This window comes from Amorphotheca resinae (assembly GCF_003019875.1).
Source record: "Amorphotheca resinae ATCC 22711 unplaced genomic scaffold M430scaffold_7, whole genome shotgun sequence".
Taxonomy (NCBI): Eukaryota; Fungi; Ascomycota; class Leotiomycetes; order Helotiales; family Amorphothecaceae; genus Amorphotheca; species Amorphotheca resinae.
Window position 1 is genome coordinate 448098 of NW_020194477.1, and position 18406 is coordinate 466503.

Below are 18406 nucleotides of genomic sequence, written 5' to 3' on the forward strand. Positions count from 1 at the left end.
AGGTTAATGACCAGCGACTAGATGCGACGGCAGAGGCTCCTGAAGCAGTCGAGACTCTCCTTTAATCTGGGCACTCGGCCGCCAGCTACAGATGCTCCGATACGTGGATGCTATATCGCTGCTGGTGCCGAGGACGAATTGAAATCTGCCACAGATAGGAAATATGTCGAAGTCGCAGTCTCAACGACCATAGGGAAAAGAGGATATCGTCGATTCGTTGTAATTCCATGATGCCCGTGGCCCTGTTTGAGGCTCGAGGCAACGCGGGGTAGCGCTAGCAATAGCCAACCTCGTGCGCAGCCTTCTGCAGATGGCATATTTATGTGCTGCGGATGAGTTCACAGACGAGGCACTGGAGACAGCTTTGGCGGAACGAAACACTCGTAACGATTACCATAAGAGGTATGAACGCAAGGAAATTTCTTCACGATCACGGTAACCCTCAGGCACATGTGAGGAGCAGTATTGAACAGAGTAAAACGTGGAAAAACGTGGAAAGTCCACACACCTGCATAGAAAGCCGGTGGGGTCTGAAAAGCTAAAGTGCGAGATCTGAACCATGATCTCACTGGGCATCTGAGAGAGGAGCTTCATATGCAGGCGCCGGCAGCTTTGCAGCCAATTAGAGTACGGAGTCTTCTCTGGCATATGAATGGTCTGTCCCACAGAGTCGCAGAGTCGCAGCGTCGCAGCGTCAAGCCGCTGCCACCCTCACGTTTTGGGGGTTCCCAACCATGTCCTCTGTGGAAGGCTGCAAAGAGATCCTACCAACATACATGATCGGAGTGAGGCTGAAGAGGTGACTCGATCGGATGGGCGTACGAAGTGAGCGATGAGATCGTTGGGCCGCATCGAGGCTGACGGTAGCAGGTAGCAGGTAGCGTGCCTTGTCCGACGTTCTCTTCTTCGGGGCTATGTAAAGCAATCGAACCTGTCATCGTAACCCATAGGTGGCGAGCCTCTTGTAGGGTTTACAGGTGTCCAGTCACTCCTTGAGGGCGTACCGACGAGATGGGGGGTTGGGACGCCCTAGGAATCTCGATCAGATGCTCGTACGAATAGTTGCAGTGGTCATGCGAAACTCTCGCGGTCATATGTCCCAGGCGTTTTTTTCCTTTCCTTGGCCGCGGTCTGAGGAGAAGCCTGATACTACAGAAGCCTCATAGCCTGTAAGATGCGCAAAACTCTTCCCTTGTCCATGGATTCTCGCTGTCCAGCGTAACGTAACTGCGCTGCAACTCGCGAGCGCCGGGTCTCACTGGAGGCGCGGTGAAGTCCTAGCGTGTGTTTTTTTTTTTTTTTTTCTTTTCTTCTTTTTCTTTTTCGCTTCTTTTTATTTGCCATTTTATTTTCATTTGTTTCTTCAACGAGGCTTTTGGCTTCTTTTTTCTTGTCGTGTGGCAACGTAATAACCCTTGGGCAAGGCTTCTGATTTTGACAGTTGAACCAGTTGAACCAGTTGAACCTTCCCCAATGATGAGTAATCACCCGCCGTGTCCGTGTTCCCGCCCCGCCCCGCCGGGCAAATGCTCCGAACGGACTACTCCGCCAAGTTCCAAGATCCAACCCCTCGTATGGGCCAAGGCGCGCTGGGGCAGGGATAAGCATAGGTATACGTACCTCCGTATTCTAGGTACGTTGTACAATACGTACCTATCTTCTTATGTGTCTGCTGTGCCAATTACGAAGCGTCGTATCGACACATACAGAGTACTAATATGCCAATCCGCCCCCCCTTTTCCACCCCTCCAGCCATCCCATCCTCGCCATCTCTCCACCTCTCCAAGACATCCCACGTCCATCCTCCTCGCAAGAGCGAACCATTATTATATATACGCCGCCCCCCTCATTTTTAACTCCGCTAACCGAGATCCTTCGACATATCGATGTGCCACCTGTATCCAAGCTTCAACCTCACCATGTCGAATCCCACACCCCGCGTCGACCGTTGTTGAATGTTTGCTTTTCTTGATACCAAGTCATTTATCCGTCAATTTATCCATCTTATTTATTAATCTTCTATTATTCACATCGTCGTTATAATACCTAACTCATCTATACCTCCTTTGAATTACTCCTCCACCGCCCTCATCTAGTACCTTCTCGAAGCAAGACATAACCACGACGCAACCTCAAGATGCCTTCATCAACCCAAGGTTACTACGACGAGCTCAATACGAGCATCAAAGCCTCTCGTCGAAGTGATGATTCCCAGGACTCGCGGAGTACTGCTACCACCACATCAGCTCACCGCAGTCCTAGACCGTCAATTCATCATGCCGTCACGGACAAGCCCATGTACGCCGAGCCATACGACGTTTCACCTGCCACAACCTACTATCCTCGATCGTCTACAGAGACCTACCTCTCGGGAGCATCACAAGACGACTTATCCGAAGAGAATTACGACCCCGAGTACGAAGTGCCGGAGTACAAGTGGAGAAACGAGGCTCAGATCGACCTAAGACCGTCAACGCCTCATGACTTTGCCCAATTGTTCCCTACATCAAAACGACTATACATCCGCCACGATGACACTACATATGATGGGAACATGAATCTGCGAGTTGATACCGAGGACCCATTCAGTGGGCGGAAAGCCAATGTCCAGCTGTTCCACATGCGCATGCACGATCTGAAGAAGAGGGAGTTTTCTCTCCGCCGCTACGAGCGTTCATCTGGCCGAGAGGTCTGCCACTCGAGTAGGAAATACGCGAAGCCAGCGTCCGAGCGACGGCCTAAGCTGACCCGATCTATGAGCAACGCTTTTGCTAGCATCCGAGGAGCCAAACCAGAGCTGGAGCGAACGAACTCTGGCATATCAAATCACGGCTCGAAACCCGTTAGGGCAGCCAGGAGACAAGATAGCGGATATGGGTCGCAAGAGGATGAGGATGAGATTGAATCATTCAAGCCTGGAACCCAGGTACCTACCAACACCTTGAAGCTGGAGTTCTCGAACTACGCCCAGGTAGAAGTTAGGCGTCGTGGAGCCAAATCGTCGAAGCGATATGACTTTGAATACTGGGGCCAGACCTATACCTGGAAGCGTGTGATTGAGAAGGACGGCCTAGGCAAGGCGGTGTCGTATCATCTGCAGAAGAGTGATGGGCACGCAGTGGCTCACATTGTCCCCGAGATGCGTTCTCCGAGTCAGGTGAAAGATGAAGAAGCGGCTGGTGGCTGGGTGCCCCCTTGCTCAATGTGGATCAGCGATGAGAGCGTTTTGGGGGCACTCACTGACGTTGCCGAGTAAGTCTATGTTCCTCAATGGAATTTGACCCCATCTAACAAAATCCAGTGTCATCATCGCCACAGGCCTCATCGCCCTCATCGACGACTGCATCAAGCGTCACTTCCACACGGAGACCAAGCACCACCAGGTCGGACTCCCACTCACACCCCTGAAGATGGATTTCGTGGGACCGAAAGCCATGGCCGAGCACATGTTCAAGCGTAGGAACTCAGCCGCATCGGCCAAGGAGAAAGAGCACAAGGGATCACCACTCCGGCACGAGAGCCCAATTGCGGCTTTCAGCGCAGCTTCATATCGACAGTCGTAAACAGGCCGGAGGAGCACACAGGACGACGCGTCTCTCAGCTGGCGTCGGTTACGGCTACACAGGACCTGCCACTGCAGCTAGGCAGGGTGTACGTACATAGCTGGACAGGTAGGGAGCTTTTCGGTTGGGTACCTTATCATGGGCATGGAATTGGCGTTTTGGGTAATGAGATACGTGTTTGATGATCTTTTCACTCTTGTTCTGTACACAGCCACCTTTTTTAGGCTTTCCCCTCTAACGCACGAATGAATGAATGAACGATTTAATATGACCCACTAGTGCTTCCTCTCCTCCGTTGAGCTTGCTCTGATTAACGCTGGACAAAATGCAAAGGCATTCTACAAGTGCTGAATTTATAAATAAAAGATTAATGCTCTGCAGAGTGGGCCACGTCCATTAATTAATCTAACAATAGCAGCAATACATACGCGCGGCAGCCACCTTGCCCCCAAGTTCCAAAGGGTATCATAAACGAAACAATACATAGATAACCGTCGTCAGGACGACATAGAAAAAGAAGAAGATGGGGCTCCAACCAACTCGTACGTACTCGTACCACATATTAAGACATTATTACAAGGAAAAGAAGGTCAGGGCTGATATCGAGCCTACGTGCCATTTGGGATACAAAGTCAGAGAGAGAGAGATAAGGGGCTCCAGCTTCGTGGTTTTATTTGTTCCGTGGAGGCGTTTCCGGAACCTCCCAGACCGAGTCGTCATTGGCCTTTGAAGCTTGTGCAGATTTCGAGTCGACATTTGTCTTTGGAGCCTGCCCCAGATTCGGGTTGGCCCCGAATGGGATGGTAGAAGTAGATGTGAAGACTGGGAGATCGGCCTTCTTCATAGGCGCAGGAGTGCCGGAATTCGGGGGTAGCCATTGGAGTGGTTCTTGTTGGACAGTCGTGTTTTGAGTGGGACCTTCGGGTTGATAAGCAATGAACACGTCAGGTCCGGAAGACGAAGGGGGTGGCGCCAGAGTAGGTTGACCGGAGGGGGCTTCAGGGGGTGAGCTGGCGGGCAAAGGGACTTGAGGAGCTTCTTGAGCATGCGCTGGAAGAGGCGTTGGTGGGGACGTTTGTGGAGTGGATGGTGTAGGAGGGATGCTCTCAGCTAACGGTTCAGGCTTCGCTGGCTGACTGTTATCCGAGGCCTGATCATGTTGGGAGACTGGGGCTTCGATTGTCACATTGCTTGATAGCGATTCAATTGGAAGAGGCTTCACCGGCTCAGTCCGGGTTGTATTAGTTGTTGCTGTGTTCGTGGGAGCAGGCTGTGACGCAAGCTTCGCCTTTTCCCTTGCCTCTCTTTGAGCCTTGGTTGTCAAACTGAGTTTGATCTTCTTCATGCCAGCGGTCAGGTTGTCAATATCAGAGCTTTGCGAATTAGAAGTCTGGCTGGTCGGGGGTGCAACGCTACCAGACTTCGGTGGTGGTGCTGCTGCAACTGTTGCATCGTTTCTTGCCGCTGGAAGTCTTTCATCACTCAGTGGAGACTTTCGACGGACGCGAGGCTTTGGGGCCTCGTTCCGAGGTTGAGCTGGAGCCCTCGTCTTCTTCACTACGATAGGAGGAACTGAATGGCTTCGGGAGCTCATAGATGAATCCGCTCTAGCAGTTTGAGAGGTGCCGGGCCTTGTTACATTTGCTGCTCCATTTGGTGGGATTTTATTCTGTCCAGTTGATGGTAATGAAAGGCTTTCAGATGTGACCGATCCTACATTAGAAGCAACACTGAGACGGCGACTTGTTTGTTTGGTAGGCTGCGTATGAGTTGGTTCTGTCTTTGGAGTTGTGCTTCTGACAGTTGCCTACAAAAAAAGTTAGCTTCTATAATATCATCAAACTGAGGCGTGTGAGTGCGGAAAAGGGATCCAGACCTTCTCAACCCCCGAAACAGCTGCCCCAGCGACAGTTTTCCGACGGCTTGCTTTCGCGGCAGGTCTCTTATTTTGATCCTCTTCTATACTCTCCGTCAGAGCTTTAGAGGGCTTCCGTACTCTCAAAGCCATTCGAGAAGGCTCTGGTTGTTCCGCTCCTGCGGTCGAAGTAGGAGGCGTAAGAATCGATTGACGGTCTCTTCTTGCCCGTGTAGCTTCTGCGGAAAGGTCTTCCGGTCTGCAACTCATAGTTTGCCTATCGGCTGGAATGAGCAGCTTACTTAACTCGTGAGCTGCTACAGTCCAAAGAACCTCGGGAGGTGGAGGGGATGCCGGCCGAGTCATAGTTTTTGGGCTCATGCTTGACGTAGCTGACACAGAACGCTGTACTTTAGGCGTGGTAACTTTTGCAATAAAGGATTGCGTCGGTGATGAATAAGTAGATGAAACCTCTCTCGATTTCTTTGGTTCGGGAATGGGAAGAGGGTTGACAACTGCATCGAGCTGCTCGAGATGCGGTAGAGACCACCATGAAGGATCGTAGCCTGGAGCTGCTGGTTGTGCAACTGAGTCGTCACTACCGTCAAAAGCACCGATCTTTTGTCCCATCTCATAATTGAGACCTTTGTTCTTGGCCTCCGTCTTGAAAACTGTAGGATCACCACCAGCAAGACCGCTTATATGACTGAGCACCCCGGAGTACAGAGCTCTGTCGCTATAGCCACCCTCAAGCACACTGATGATTCTCCCGTCAACGGCAGTCCCATCCTCGGCAGCAAGCCTGGTCACATCCCGAGTCAAGCGGGCGTAGAATTCTGTTGGAACATTCACCTTATGGCGTTGCATTCCAGAGCTTTCCCATTCGCTAGCATCGAATCCAGCAGATATGAAGATGGCGGCTTTCGGCTTGGGCCCATTTGGTATCGATCTAAGGCGGTCAGTTTGTGTACGAAGGAAGTTGCGTGTCTTCTCTAAAAGGATCGAGTATTTGTTTTCATAGAGGTCCCAAAATTCGGTCTCGGTCTTCCATGGCTGTAAATGAACGTTCCAAATGTTTTGCCCGTGAGCGTTTTCGATGCAGAGGCTAGCATTCTTGACCTTTTCTTCGTCACCCATCTCGCACGGGTAGGAGTTGATATCGTGGAGACTGAAGTACCCAATCGATGTCTTCTTCCAAGGTAAAGCGTTCTTTGGTAGGCTCGTAGCACGAGCATTATGCGCCCATGCGATGGCCTGAGATCCATCCCCGTGGTGAAGGTCAAAGTCTATGATGGCCGCATGGGTCAAGCCATGAGTAAGTGCGGCATGAGAAATGCCAACGTGGACATTGTTCAGCCAACAAAATCCGGAAGGATAGCTAGCTGAGCAGTGGTGTCCTGGTGGTCTTATGGCAACGAAGGTTCGGTGCGGTCCCTTACCGTTTGTGGACCCCTGAAATACAGCGTCCACCCCTTCACACACTGCCCCTAAAGCTCCCTCCATAGCATCGAGTGATTCCGCACACAGGTAAAGATCACCTTCGTGCAGTTTCGCCGGCACTCCTTGTTCAGGACTGCGGTTCATCTCTGGTCGAGCCAATTCCTTCCCATTCATAGCTAACTTGGCCTCCGCAGTGTCGCACATGATTTTCAATTCCTCCATCCATTTCGTCCCATGTACATTTGTGACTGCTTGCGATGAAAGAGTAAGCCGACGGGTCGTCTTCCTAATCCTGAAAGGTATAGTAGGAATTTCAGAGGGGCCTTTCTTCGGGTGGAGCGGGTATTGTCCTTCCGCGTGCCTCTCCCCGAGCCGCACATAGGCAACCGATAGGCCAAGTATACTCGCACGTATTCGTTCCGGTCTCTCGACAATCGTGCTCAAAGAAGCTTTTGAGGTTCGCGGTCTAGAATAGCGGTGCCCATAGCAAGAATCGTGGAGGATGACGAGAGTATCGGCGGGCCGAGCCTCCTCGTCCGATTGATCCAGGTCCAACTCTGCCTTGAAGTAATTGCTGGCGATAGATTCTGCTGTATATTTTGGAGGGGCCTCGGCCGAATCTCCAATCCCTGAGAGTGGTGACTTGCCCACCATAGTAGATGCATTTAAAAATGATGCCGAAGACGATCTACGAGATGGTGACGCCTGAGATGGAGATCGGGGCATCCCACCGCCCACTCCATGGAGGGAATTCATTGATGCTTTTTTGTGCAAGGTCGGCGTCGATGAGCGCGCGTCGAGGCTCATAGAACTTGCGCTTCGACGGAGGGGACTTCGCGATGGTGCTCTTCCATTTGGCGACGACGTAGGGTTGTTTCGCTGCCCTAGTCTTCTTGGTGAAGGTGAAGCTGGCTGCGGCGATGGAGGAAGAGCAGTTGACGAGGCTGCGCTGATTGAAAGGTGTTTCAGCGCATGTGAAAGTGAGGCATCGTTGTTGTTTATTGACGGGGGCAAAGGTGCTGGTGAAGTTGTTTCCTTCACCACGCCGTTTTGCGATGGGTGTTCCATTGCGCCTTCAAGCTCTGATGAGCTCGTGCTCAGTGGCCACAGTTAACAATCGAGGATGTTGAATATTCTTTTCGATGCGGATTGCCCAACTGTGGTGAAGCTTGACAACGGGCGGAGATCCCATTTGAAGCTATCCCTATAATACGCGTGCCACTAAAGTATGTAAATATTTAATATTTAACGCGCACCCCTGCAACTTCAGCCTTCTGTGGCTCAGTAGCCGCAGGAATACTCCGCAGTCTCCGCTGGGCCGTATCTAGATATATCCACTTCATGACATCAAACTAGGTATACCTACGGAGGTATTTTCACCAGTATGGGGATTGAAAGGTTCCTCTATGTCCGCGCTCAACTACTGAACATAAAGTCGTTGCTTATATTGGGTATCTTATTCTATCAGTTCACAACCATCTTGAACTCCTACGGCTCCATCAGATCCACTCCGACCGTTCTCAACGCCTCGACCGCCCAATCTGGGTACTTCGTCTTGTCGCCGTCATGGCGGTCCGCGAAGAATTGCTTCAGGAAAGCTGGAAACCTGTCCTCGATAATAGAATCTCTGACACTTCTCATTAAGGCCAGTTGATAATGAACATTGTGCATCGTCAGGAGATGGGCTCCAACGGTCTCCTTAGCAGCAATATGATGAATGAATGCTTTGGTGACCCCTAAGCCTCCCTCTCCTTCCCGGCAACAAACACATCCACAGCCTTCCTCAATAGGCCCAAAGTCGTTTGCATATCTTGCATGCCTTAAGTTCAAGACTCCGTACTTCGTAATCGCATTTCCAAATCTCGCGGTTCTTGTCGGCCAGACACAATCGAACATATCCGCGCCGAGAGCGACACTGACAACCAAATCCTCAGGATAGCCAATACCCATAACATATCTTGGCTTCATCTCGGGCAAGAGACTCGTACATGTGCTTACCACACGACAATAGTCCGCCTTGGCTTCGCCACCACTTAATCCTCCTATTGCAATTCCAGGAGTACCCCTTGCAACCATCTCCTTACAACATCTCGCCCTCAATTCGAGATCAAGACCTCCCTGTATTATACAGAACAGATTTTGTTTCGTGGGATTCTTGTGCGCGGCTATACAGCGGTCGAGCCACCGAACGCTCCTCTCCATAGCTTCCCGCATTCGTTCCATATCAGGAGAGGTTGTGACGATGACATCGTCAAGTTGCATAATGATATCGCTACCTATGGTATTCTGCAGACTGATTGAGTGTTCCGGGGTCAGGAGCATCGGCGTTCCATCGTGAGGGCTGAGGAAGCGAACGCCCTCTTCCGTTACGTTCGCCAGTTTTAACAAACTGACCATCTGGAAACTGACCCAGGCAGTGAGCCCCTGTAACAGATATATCAAAGGGAATAGACTTACCCTCCACTGTCTGTCAGGATGTTGTGATTCCATCCTTGTAGCTTGTGGGCTCCCCCGAGCTTTTCCAGCACCTCTTGCCCAGGTTTCAGTCCCAAGTGGTACGTGTTGTTTAGACAGAGTCTGCAGCCAGTCTCCTCTAACTGCTGCGGCGTCAGTCCTTTGAGAGAGGCTTGGGTTGCAACTGGCATGAACAGCGGCAGTTGCACCGGGCCATGAGGGAGGGTAAGGATGGCAGCTCGCGCTTTAGTGGTCTAGTTGCAGTGAGATGGGATGTCGCACGCCAATTTGGGGAACTAGGTAGGCTTACAGAGCAACGAGCTACCAATTCGTATTTCAGTGCCGAAGGCATCGGGGTTTCTGGCACCGGCACCATGATTGGGACAGAGGAACGGCGAGAAGGTGGGGTAGAGGGGAGGAATGAATGAGGGTGTGACAGGGCCTGCGCAAGTATCTCGTGGTTTATTTGCTGTTAAACACCACTCATATAAAGCTTTAGATAGTGTGTCGGCAGGAGTAGCATCATTCCAAAAAGAGAAAAAGTAAACAGGCACTGATGAGAAGTGCGACGTCGTAGAGCTTTTTTCAACTCTCGAGGGCATTCACGGTAGTGTATGCGGTGGTAATTATGTATCATCTGGGAGGGTGTTACTATCACCGGCGGCTCCAAGTTCTCCCGACGACGGACGAGGCTAGGCTCTACGCGGCATCTGTGTCAGAATAAGCAATGGCCAGCCTTCAGCCTCTTCTCCAAAGTCACGCCACTCCGACAGCTGGCGCCAAATAGTCGGGTCGATATCCCCACCCGGGGTATCGTATCCCCATCCTTCATCGCCCGCTAGTCTTCGTTTTTCTTCTCTTCGGTCTTTTCTGGGGCCCAAAGTTATTTTCTTCTTTGCCTCTTGGCAGCTCAAAGAGGAAAGGGTTTAGAAAAAGGTACGTGTCTCTTGGCTTCCACATGGCAGACCGAGACATCGACCCGGCCCGAAACACCACAACACCATAGGAGCAGGTAGATCTATAACCCCAGGCTTCTCTTATTCTTGTTTCTTCTCTTCTTCTTCTTCCTGTCTATCTTTCATCTTCTTTCCCTATCGGATTAATCAATCCTTGGCACTCTTTATCTCCCAAGTCCAGTGCTTCAAGGAGTTCAGCTTCGTGCACGCCAAGCACATCCCAACCCATGAACCACAGCTCCCCAATCTCAGCCCCAGATTGCACTTATGTCAAACCACCCTCAAGACACGAGCTTTATATAAATTTTCTCCCTTGTTTCCCCGGAAATCCTGGGCTTCATCCAAAGACAATTCCGAGCTTTGCCCCGTCATCTATGATGCCATCAAGTCCCGCCAGTGAGACAACGACCCCACAAACGACCTTCTCTTTATTCTCCTCCTTGGCACCTGAGCTGCGCCTGAAGATCTGGCAGTATGCAGCCTGCACGCCGCGCCTAGTCCCGATCATCCACGACCTCGAGCGCGACATCTGTCTCACGTCTTCGCGACCGCCCGCCATCTTGCAAGTATGCCACGAGGCGCGCGATGAGGCCTTGAGGGCGTACACGCTGTCCTTCGGGACGCGGAGTGCGCCCGCGCGCATCTATTTCAATCCCTGCTCTGACACGCTGTACCTCCCGAGACATAGGATAATGGGGTATGATGATACGTTGCGGGACTTCCGCTCCTTTATCATCGAGGGAGAGAGGGCGTGCATGGATGAGGTAACCAGCGTTGCTATCGATCATGTGGATGTGGAAGCCAAGAGGCCGTGGGAAGCATATAACAAAGCGGCATTCCTGCGCAGCTTCCCAAAACTGAAGGAGGTGATATTGGTCCTCCGTGAAGGGAGGAGGCAAGCGGCGCTAGAAGCAGACCTGGAGCTGGTGGAGCCGCGACGGCCCCCCGAGCAACTGATGGATATCTGGGATGAGTTTTGGCAGGGCTTCAATATGGAGGAGAAGCTGCTGGAGGATGCGTGTAGGGCGATGGGGAAGAAGTATACCAAGTGGAAGGTGCCGACTTTCCAGATCAAGGCGCGGCCTTCGAAGGCGCTGATAGTGGACAATGGACCTAGGACGCACAATATATAACGCATCATCTAGGGATACGCATATCCCTCCTCCCTCACGACGACACCCCCTTGTGTAGGTACTATGAGACCGATGCACGAAATAGCTGTGCAGTGCACATACCTTACGTAACCGCCATAATCTCAAAAACGATCCACAGTTACATACCCCAGAAATTGCCAATGATAGGGATGAAACGCAATCGTAGTACCCCAGATCCCTCCCGCTTTGGCCCTTGAGTCAATAAACAAGGTGCAGATGATACCTACCTACCTACCTACCTACCTTCTCTACCTGTACAACACCCACCCAGCAAATCACCTACCAAACAAAGCACGCAATCCAAGAATCCAGAAAGAAAGTGGCTCTCCGGCCCCGGGAAAGAAAGGAGAATGGAATATGGGTATAGAGATTGGTTGAGAGTTGAGGATGGAGCAACGTCTGGATGGATATGTGTGGGAGATAGGTAGCTATATAATAAGCTCGAAGGAGGTATTGTGTTGGTAGATGGCTTGCGTTGAAGGTTGTGTTGTATAGGTAGGTATGTATATATGTACATTTACTCTTCTGTGTCCTTATGTACAGATAATAAGATATTAAGACAGGGTATCAAGCTACTCGTCTAGGACCGAAGTACGGTCGCCGTCCCATCAAAAGGTTATCAACGCCTTCTGCATGCATATGTTCCCATCGTCCAAATAACAGGCCCATCCGTTGCGCCGCTCACAAAGAGCCACCGGTTAAAACATGCCGCCCATCGCCTTCTTCCCTCTCAATTGCCCGGGGGTGTGGAGGACTTGTACCCCATCTTGAGGCGGTTCATCCACCAGCTCGTACCTCTGCGGACTATTCGGCGCCCGTTTTGTCGGTCTCAGTTCCCTCGGCGTCCAGCCTTCCATCCTCACATTTTCGCTGCGGAACCCGCGCGCCTCGTATAGAGGGAAGGGTTCAGTGGCTTGATCTTCTGGCCATACATCGGAATTATCTCTTCTCCTGGTTGGATTCACACCAACGCCCATTCCCATCCCCAGTTCACTATCGCGCAGATGCCCGGGTCCCATAGGGGCGACGCGTCTATTCCCCGTTTGCGCGGCTTGCGGGGGAGTAGGGGGTGACATCTCGCCGACCGCTGCCATATATGCTCCGGAGAAGTTTTCTAACTCGGAATTGCGCACATTGTTATTGGGCTGTGAAGAAAATGACTCTTCTGGCATCGCGTAGGGGTTCGCGTAAGGGTTATCCGCATGAGAGTCATCCATATAAGGGTTACCCGCATAAGGGTTATCCGCACTCGCATTCATACGCTCTTGGATCCCACGGTATTCGCTCGCTGGGGAGAACACATATGGATTCAAGGGAGGTGATGATTTGTTGGCCCTTTCGGACATTGGGGAGACAAAGTCGTCCGGAACAGGGGCCTGTGCTGGAGGAGCCTGTGTTGGAGGGGCTTGTGTGAACTCTTCTTGGCTGCTCTCTGGTGAGACACTCTTGAATGCGCTTGAATGTATGTTAGTAATTTGATCTTGAGGGGAAAGAGGCATTGTATATTTACCCTGTAAATGAGCTAGGCCTCCGCGCAATTTTCTCGTTTTGTCTTCGGCGCCAGAAGAAATATATAACCCCAATGATAACTGATATGAAGACCAAGGGAAGAATTACTGCTGCCGCAATAACACCTCCGCTGACCTCAGACTTATTCTTTGCACCCCCAGTTGCACTAGATGTTGCTGAACTTGAGCTCGAAGTTCCGCCTGAAGTCGTGGAAGCGGCTGAACTCGAGGATGATGTTGAAGTGGAGGTTGAAGAAGTTGTGGTTGGCGCTGCAGACATAGGGCCAAAGTTCACCCCCGTAAACACAACTTGTAGTAAGAAATCTGATGGTTGGCCACTGAATGTTGTTTCAATACTCGTGGCATCTGATGAAGCCCCGCATGCCCATTGCAAATAGCCTCCGGGGTAAGTATTTTGATAGCATTCCATACTGCCAGGGCTACAAGAAGAATTAGTAAATGTTCCTCGACACAATTCGGCGCATAGAGTTACCAAGTATAAACGCCATTATTCTCCCACGTTGGATTCGAATTCCAACCGCTGCTATGATAATCCACACAACTTGAATAAACACCTGCTGTACACGGCCCTGATGTTGTGCAGCACCCTACATATCCATGTATCGTGTCATGTATACACGAGGAGCCGCTTGGACAAACTGCTGCATCCGCCGAATTTCCACCTATCCATCCACAAACGTTCGTGTCCACAGAATTTCTCTTGAAAAGCTTCGCTGGGTCTGGAGGGATATTGGTCGGGCGCGGCGACCACTCGTCCGCCTTGTAAGCAACAGTTTTCTCCGGTAGAGGCGACGGGAAAGCATTCGATCTACTAAAGGCGATAGAGAGGAGGAGGAGGATAGAGGACGAGGGCATAGCAAAGATATTGATAGCCATCGGAGAGGACTATTAGTCTTGGCAACAGAAGGAAAAAGTCAACGACACGAAACGACGGAAAACAGGCGCATGCGGGCAGGATTGATGTATATAAGCCATTGAGAATAATAGGATCAATCGCAAAGGCTCAAAAACGTGCGACTACTACGCCGCAGAGGCTGTGGGTGGGGACCTGCCAGAGGCACCACATGGTCATCTTGGGGAACGCATCACTATGCCGGGCACCTGAACCATGTCAAGATGGGAAATGTAAAATATAATTGGAAACCACGATAATAGGATGAGGATTGAAAGACCGCGAAGTGCGCAGGGGAGGGAGGCAGCCACTTGGGAGTTGGGACTTGGAATCCATCGCGTCCAGACTGGCTCAAAGTCGCCAACTTCTGAGGTTATCCGGGGCTGAGGGACAACAGGAGCTTCGCCACCTGCGCACAGGAGTCCAGAAGAGAGCGCGACCAGGGAACATCGCTGATGGAGTAAGGTGAAGAACGTGGCCACAGAAAATAGCGTTCAAGCACGGAGATGAAGTGGGAACCGTCACTGCGGCCATACATTGTAGACTCTGTCGTCTCGGAGAGAGAAAGGGATTCCATTGTCGAGAATGTGAATTCGGAATATGTTGTCTCGCTTATGGCTTGTATAAGTTGTCGATATTACGGTATTATATGGTACTGGTAAGACTGTGAGCAGCCCGGATTACAGTAAGGTAGTTACTACCGTAGTACGGAGCTGGTTTATTGCGAACGTACTCGCCGCACCACTGCATGGTTTGGCTTGAGATGGAGAGGGCCAGACTCTGATGAGAGACGGAGTAAGCATCGACCATCCACGAACATCGGGACTCTGTACAATGGGTGCAGTTCGTGGGGCTATTTCCCATCTCTCTTCTCTAGCGGAACGTCAAATCCTCCATCCTCCACCCTGCAGGAATGATCCCCCCCATCCTCGCATCCTGATACCTTATCCTCCGTCCACCAGCGCGAATCATCACTGCCATGTGGATTGTTTCGCCTTCCTCTCGACTATTATTACCTATTGACCCGTCTCGTCAAGTGCGCGGCTGAGCCTCATCCGCATCCGCACCCGCATCCTCAGCATCCCATCCTCTGGGGCCCAAGCTTTCCTCTCAGACGCTGGACTTGCCAACGTCAAGGGCTCGCCGCTTGCCCTCACAACGTAGGTATGTTGTAACATGGCCCGCAACGTTTTCAATACAAAGTCTTTTCATGCGGACCTACTGGTAAGATAGGTAGGTAGACAAGAATCCGAAGATAATGTAGAGCAATGCGTCGTCTCCGCTCCTCATCTCACAGAGCCCCCTCCCCCACCGTTGATCTCCGCAACCAACATACTACTTCTCAAGCCACACGAAGACGCATTCCTGCTGATCAATCTACGCGCCCACGAGCGGACGACGACCGGGTTGTCGTCCTAAAGAAGTCAGGCTTGCAGTCGGCTTTGATCACCCGGCCACGCGTGTCTGGTTCGGTCTCTTGGCAATGTAGCTGCCATGTGGCATGCTGGCTCCTGTGCAGGGCTTCTTTTCAAGGGAACTCGCGGAATAGATGCTGCACACGAGCCTGGCACTTCAGTCGTAGGTGCATATAGATATCTACCTACTTCCCCGCGGATGGAGCCATTAAGGTATACCAATCGAGTGGAGTATATATGCTCTGATAACTGAGTGGACGAGCATAAATATATACATCGTAGAAGTCACCTCCAGTTGAACAGATGTGAGCATAGAAAAGCACAACAACCCCGCTTGTAGATGGATATAATTCCTCAGAAATGGAATCAAGGACGTCTCATTCCTTCTTTAGCTATCTCTAGGGATCTTCGTCCCAGCAGAAAAGCTAAAATGGGTCCAAAACGATGCAAGTGATCAAAGTGGATTCTCGAAGCGCAAGGGACTCGGGAATAGCTCAGATCGGCGCCATCCACTTGAAGACAAGGCCACAAGGTAAGGTCGTACAAGTTCACTTTGCCAACAGCGTCTAAATCTCTTAGTCCCCTCCCTCAAACGAAGCTAAAAACTTCGACGTGCAACGAAAACCTCGAGACTGGAGATGGCATGGCCCAGGTGGCCGTGGCCGTTACACAGCGACTTGCGCGAATCAGGAAGGGCCAGGAACCGGCCAGCCTAGGGGACGCCCCCATTGGCCCGCGGACGGGACGGGACGGGGTATGGGTATGGGTATATATGCAATGTGCTTGCTGCTATGCGGCCTGCTCTATTGATCCAACAGAAGACTCCCTCTTTGCCAAGACACGCTCCTACCTAGGTACAGTATACAGTATACTACATACCGTCTTCCAGTCTCTGGCTCCGCGATTTCTGCCAGGACTCCTTCTCTTCCTTGCCTCCATCCTTCTCGAGTCCCATGCCCCTTTCTACCCACTCCTTGCTGCCCATCTCGCTCAATCTGCTCAACGCTCTTGCGAATGCGAATCTTTCCTCATCACCGCTGAATATTGATGAATTCTTGAGCGTCGTCATGTTCAGTCCCAAATCATCCATCAGGTTTCTCATCGTGTCATCAATTGCCTCCTCCTGCTCTCCCTGTCCTTTCTTATCTTCCCTATCATTTTGAACCGACTCCTTCAGCTCATCTTTCGAGAGAAAGAGTTGTGTCAGTGGAACGGCAGAAGTGAGCACGAGCTTTGCTCTCGACTCGTAGACCGCATCAATGAATGTGATGAATCGCCGTGCCAGATCGCGCTCTCGGTGCGTCATGCCCGGCACGTTGGTAACAACAAAGGCATCATAACTCCTCATCAACTCGATGTAGTCAGCCGCGCTCGTTGGTTTCCCGATCAACTCATCAAACGTGAACATAGCAGCCCTCCCACTGACTTTCGGCACGCGGATCTCTCGTCCCCATACTGTTTGCGTTTCAGGGTGCGGTTTGTCGTTAGGATCGCCCAGGAAGTTGAACCATTTCTCAGCATGGGAGACAGCATGCTTATCCAGTGGTGAGTGATATACACCAGACGGAGGACGCGGGATCTTCCTATAGTCGGTCGGGGAATCGAGGTTTATCACGTGAAGGCGGTTTTTCAGGAGGTTGATACAGGGGATAAACGACTCGCGCTGGATGCCGTTTTTGTAGAGCTCATCTGGATGACGGTTGGAAGTAGTGACTAGAACCACTCCGTGAGACATGAGAGATTCCAGAAGTCTGCACACATGTCAGTTCGAATGTCAAAACCTAGGGAAAAGGACGTACCGTCGCAAGATCATGGCATCGGCAACATCAGTACATTGAAACTCATCGAAACAAAGTACATTCCCTTGCTCCGCGATATCAGCCGCAACGAAAGGTACACCATCGATATCATTGCCATGCTCCATCTTTAACTTATGCAACCGTTTATGGACATCCTGCATGAAGTTATGGAAATGGATCCGTGTCTTCGACGCCACGCTACTGGGTAACGTCTCGTAAAACAGATCCATGAGCATAGTCTTCCCGCTTCCAACATCTCCATACAAATACAAGCCCCGCGGCAAGTTATCTGGTATTTCTTGTATGGGCTTCTCCTTTTTCGCACTTCCGAAGAAACGCCCTAAGACTGATCGAGGTTCTGGTTGAAGAGATTCCAAAGTGGGATGCACGATGGGAGGTGCGTGGTAGTTGCGAAGCTCATCGTGGAGGTTCTGCAGATTTACTATGATACCTAGAAGTCCATCAGTATCGGGACTGCTGGAATTAAATCGGTTCGCTGACCTCTCTGGTGTTCATCGTCCCTCAATCGTCCTGATGCCACCCGGTCATCGTACTCCTTCAATGGGCCTCGATCATCTGAATTGACTGTGCCACTTGATTAGCATTTGCCCATTAGCTCTCCTGAGACTGATCCATACCATTTCCGACAGTGGCCAAAGTCCTTCTCTGGCCAGCAACGAACGTGGCAGGAAGAACGAGTGTCTTTGGTGTTGGCAGGTTCCAACTTGTTGGCGCCGAGTTCGATCGCCGCGCAGTCGTTGTGATTGATCTAGTTCCAACTCTCGCACGGGATTGCTGATGACATTGCATGCAAACCCCCCTTCTAAAGCTCCGTCTTGTGTATGCTCTCGAGATGTCGGTGGGGACGAAGCGCCGCAGAGAGCGGGAAGGGGACGTTCGAAGCTTCATTTTCTCTTAAAAATCGTAAAGAATGCTGCTTCAAATAACGATAGTTCTATTGGCGCATCATGTTCAGTAAAGAAAGTCATATAACATTAGGGATGCTCCACCCGTATATGCAAAAATATACCCATTATGGGGTCGGAGGGACGTCTTGGGCTTCTCGGAGTTGCATCGGGCCCAGATGCCGAGAAAGGCGAAAATCACGGGAGCAGCCGGGAATACTTCGTGCCGATAAACAACCTTAATAATCGCGGGTCTTCAGATCAGACCACTTTCATACTCGCTAGAAAGTCGTCTGAAGACCCCTGATCAGAAGAAGAGTGCTCCTAAAAGACCAGGTACAGAATTTCTAAAAATCTGTCAATAATTCACAAAGGTGGATATTTTACTCTATCAGAGCTTGCAAATTCGGCCTTTCGAGACAAAGAACTCCTGTTGAAATACAG

At 51.0% G+C, this 18406-nt stretch overlaps 6 protein-coding genes across 6 annotated transcripts; 2 read left to right on the top strand and 4 right to left on the bottom strand.

Moving 5' to 3' along the window:
- The first annotated feature begins 2086 nt into the window (after nucleotides 1–2086).
- Nucleotides 2087–3633, top strand: M430DRAFT_122139 (hypothetical protein). Its single transcript, XM_024861833.1, has 2 exons — nucleotides 2087–3252; nucleotides 3302–3633. The coding sequence occupies exons 1-2, from the start codon at nucleotides 2138–2140 to the stop codon at nucleotides 3561–3563; spliced, it is 1377 nt and encodes a 458-aa protein (XP_024720145.1). The 5' UTR covers nucleotides 2087–2137; the 3' UTR covers nucleotides 3564–3633.
- A 600-nt stretch (nucleotides 3634–4233) lies between these two features.
- Nucleotides 4234–7926, bottom strand: M430DRAFT_102629 (hypothetical protein; the record flags this gene model as incomplete). Its single annotated transcript, XM_024860811.1, has 3 exons — nucleotides 4234–5000; nucleotides 5064–5322; nucleotides 5440–7926. 3 exons carry the CDS (start codon nucleotides 7924–7926, stop codon nucleotides 4234–4236), a joined length of 3513 nt encoding a protein of 1170 aa, XP_024720146.1.
- Nucleotides 7927–8346: 420 nt separating this feature from the next.
- On the bottom strand, nucleotides 8347–9664 carry M430DRAFT_103760 (hypothetical protein; the record flags this gene model as incomplete). Its single annotated transcript, XM_024860880.1, has 3 exons — nucleotides 8347–9262; nucleotides 9316–9566; nucleotides 9623–9664. The coding sequence occupies 3 exons, from the start codon at nucleotides 9662–9664 to the stop codon at nucleotides 8347–8349; spliced, it is 1209 nt and encodes a 402-aa protein (XP_024720147.1).
- A 717-nt stretch (nucleotides 9665–10381) lies between these two features.
- M430DRAFT_35350 (hypothetical protein) lies at nucleotides 10382–11517 on the top strand. The gene has a single exon (XM_024866725.1). It carries the CDS (start codon nucleotides 10646–10648, stop codon nucleotides 11399–11401), a length of 756 nt encoding a protein of 251 aa, XP_024720148.1. The 5' UTR covers nucleotides 10382–10645; the 3' UTR covers nucleotides 11402–11517.
- A 408-nt stretch (nucleotides 11518–11925) lies between these two features.
- On the bottom strand, nucleotides 11926–13932 carry M430DRAFT_42643 (hypothetical protein). The gene is made up of 3 exons (XM_024867572.1): nucleotides 13424–13932; nucleotides 12933–13370; nucleotides 11926–12877 (listed from the first exon to the last, which is right to left on the bottom strand). The coding sequence occupies exons 1-3, from the start codon at nucleotides 13825–13827 to the stop codon at nucleotides 12121–12123; spliced, it is 1599 nt and encodes a 532-aa protein (XP_024720149.1). The 5' UTR covers nucleotides 13828–13932; the 3' UTR covers nucleotides 11926–12120.
- A 2197-nt stretch (nucleotides 13933–16129) lies between these two features.
- On the bottom strand, nucleotides 16130–17867 carry M430DRAFT_102641 (hypothetical protein; the record flags this gene model as incomplete). The annotated part of the gene is made up of 4 exons (XM_024860813.1): nucleotides 16130–17009; nucleotides 17058–17508; nucleotides 17559–17642; nucleotides 17696–17867. The coding sequence occupies 4 exons, from the start codon at nucleotides 17865–17867 to the stop codon at nucleotides 16130–16132; spliced, it is 1587 nt and encodes a 528-aa protein (XP_024720150.1).
- Nucleotides 17868–18406: the final 539 nt, after the last annotated feature.

Bases quoted from the DNA above. Each gene is read 5' to 3' on its own strand.
- M430DRAFT_42643 (XM_024867572.1), bottom strand. From the start codon at position 13,827: ATGGCTATCAATATCTTTGCTATGCCCTCGTCCTCTATCCTCCTCCTC. The intron at 13,371-13,423 runs GTAACTCTATGC...TTCTTCTTGTAG, and splicing joins AATAATGGCGTTTATACTTG to CCCTGGCAGTATGGAATGCT. The intron at 12,878-12,932 runs GTAAATATACAA...CATACATTCAAG, and splicing joins AGGCCTAGCTCATTTACAGG to CGCATTCAAGAGTGTCTCAC.
- M430DRAFT_35350 (XM_024866725.1), top strand. From the start codon at position 10,646: ATGCCATCAAGTCCCGCCAGTGAGACAACGACCCCACAAACGACCTTC.
- M430DRAFT_122139 (XM_024861833.1), top strand. From the start codon at position 2,138: ATGCCTTCATCAACCCAAGGTTACTACGACGAGCTCAATACGAGCATC. The intron at 3,253-3,301 runs GTAAGTCTATGT...AACAAAATCCAG, and splicing joins GCACTCACTGACGTTGCCGA to TGTCATCATCGCCACAGGCC.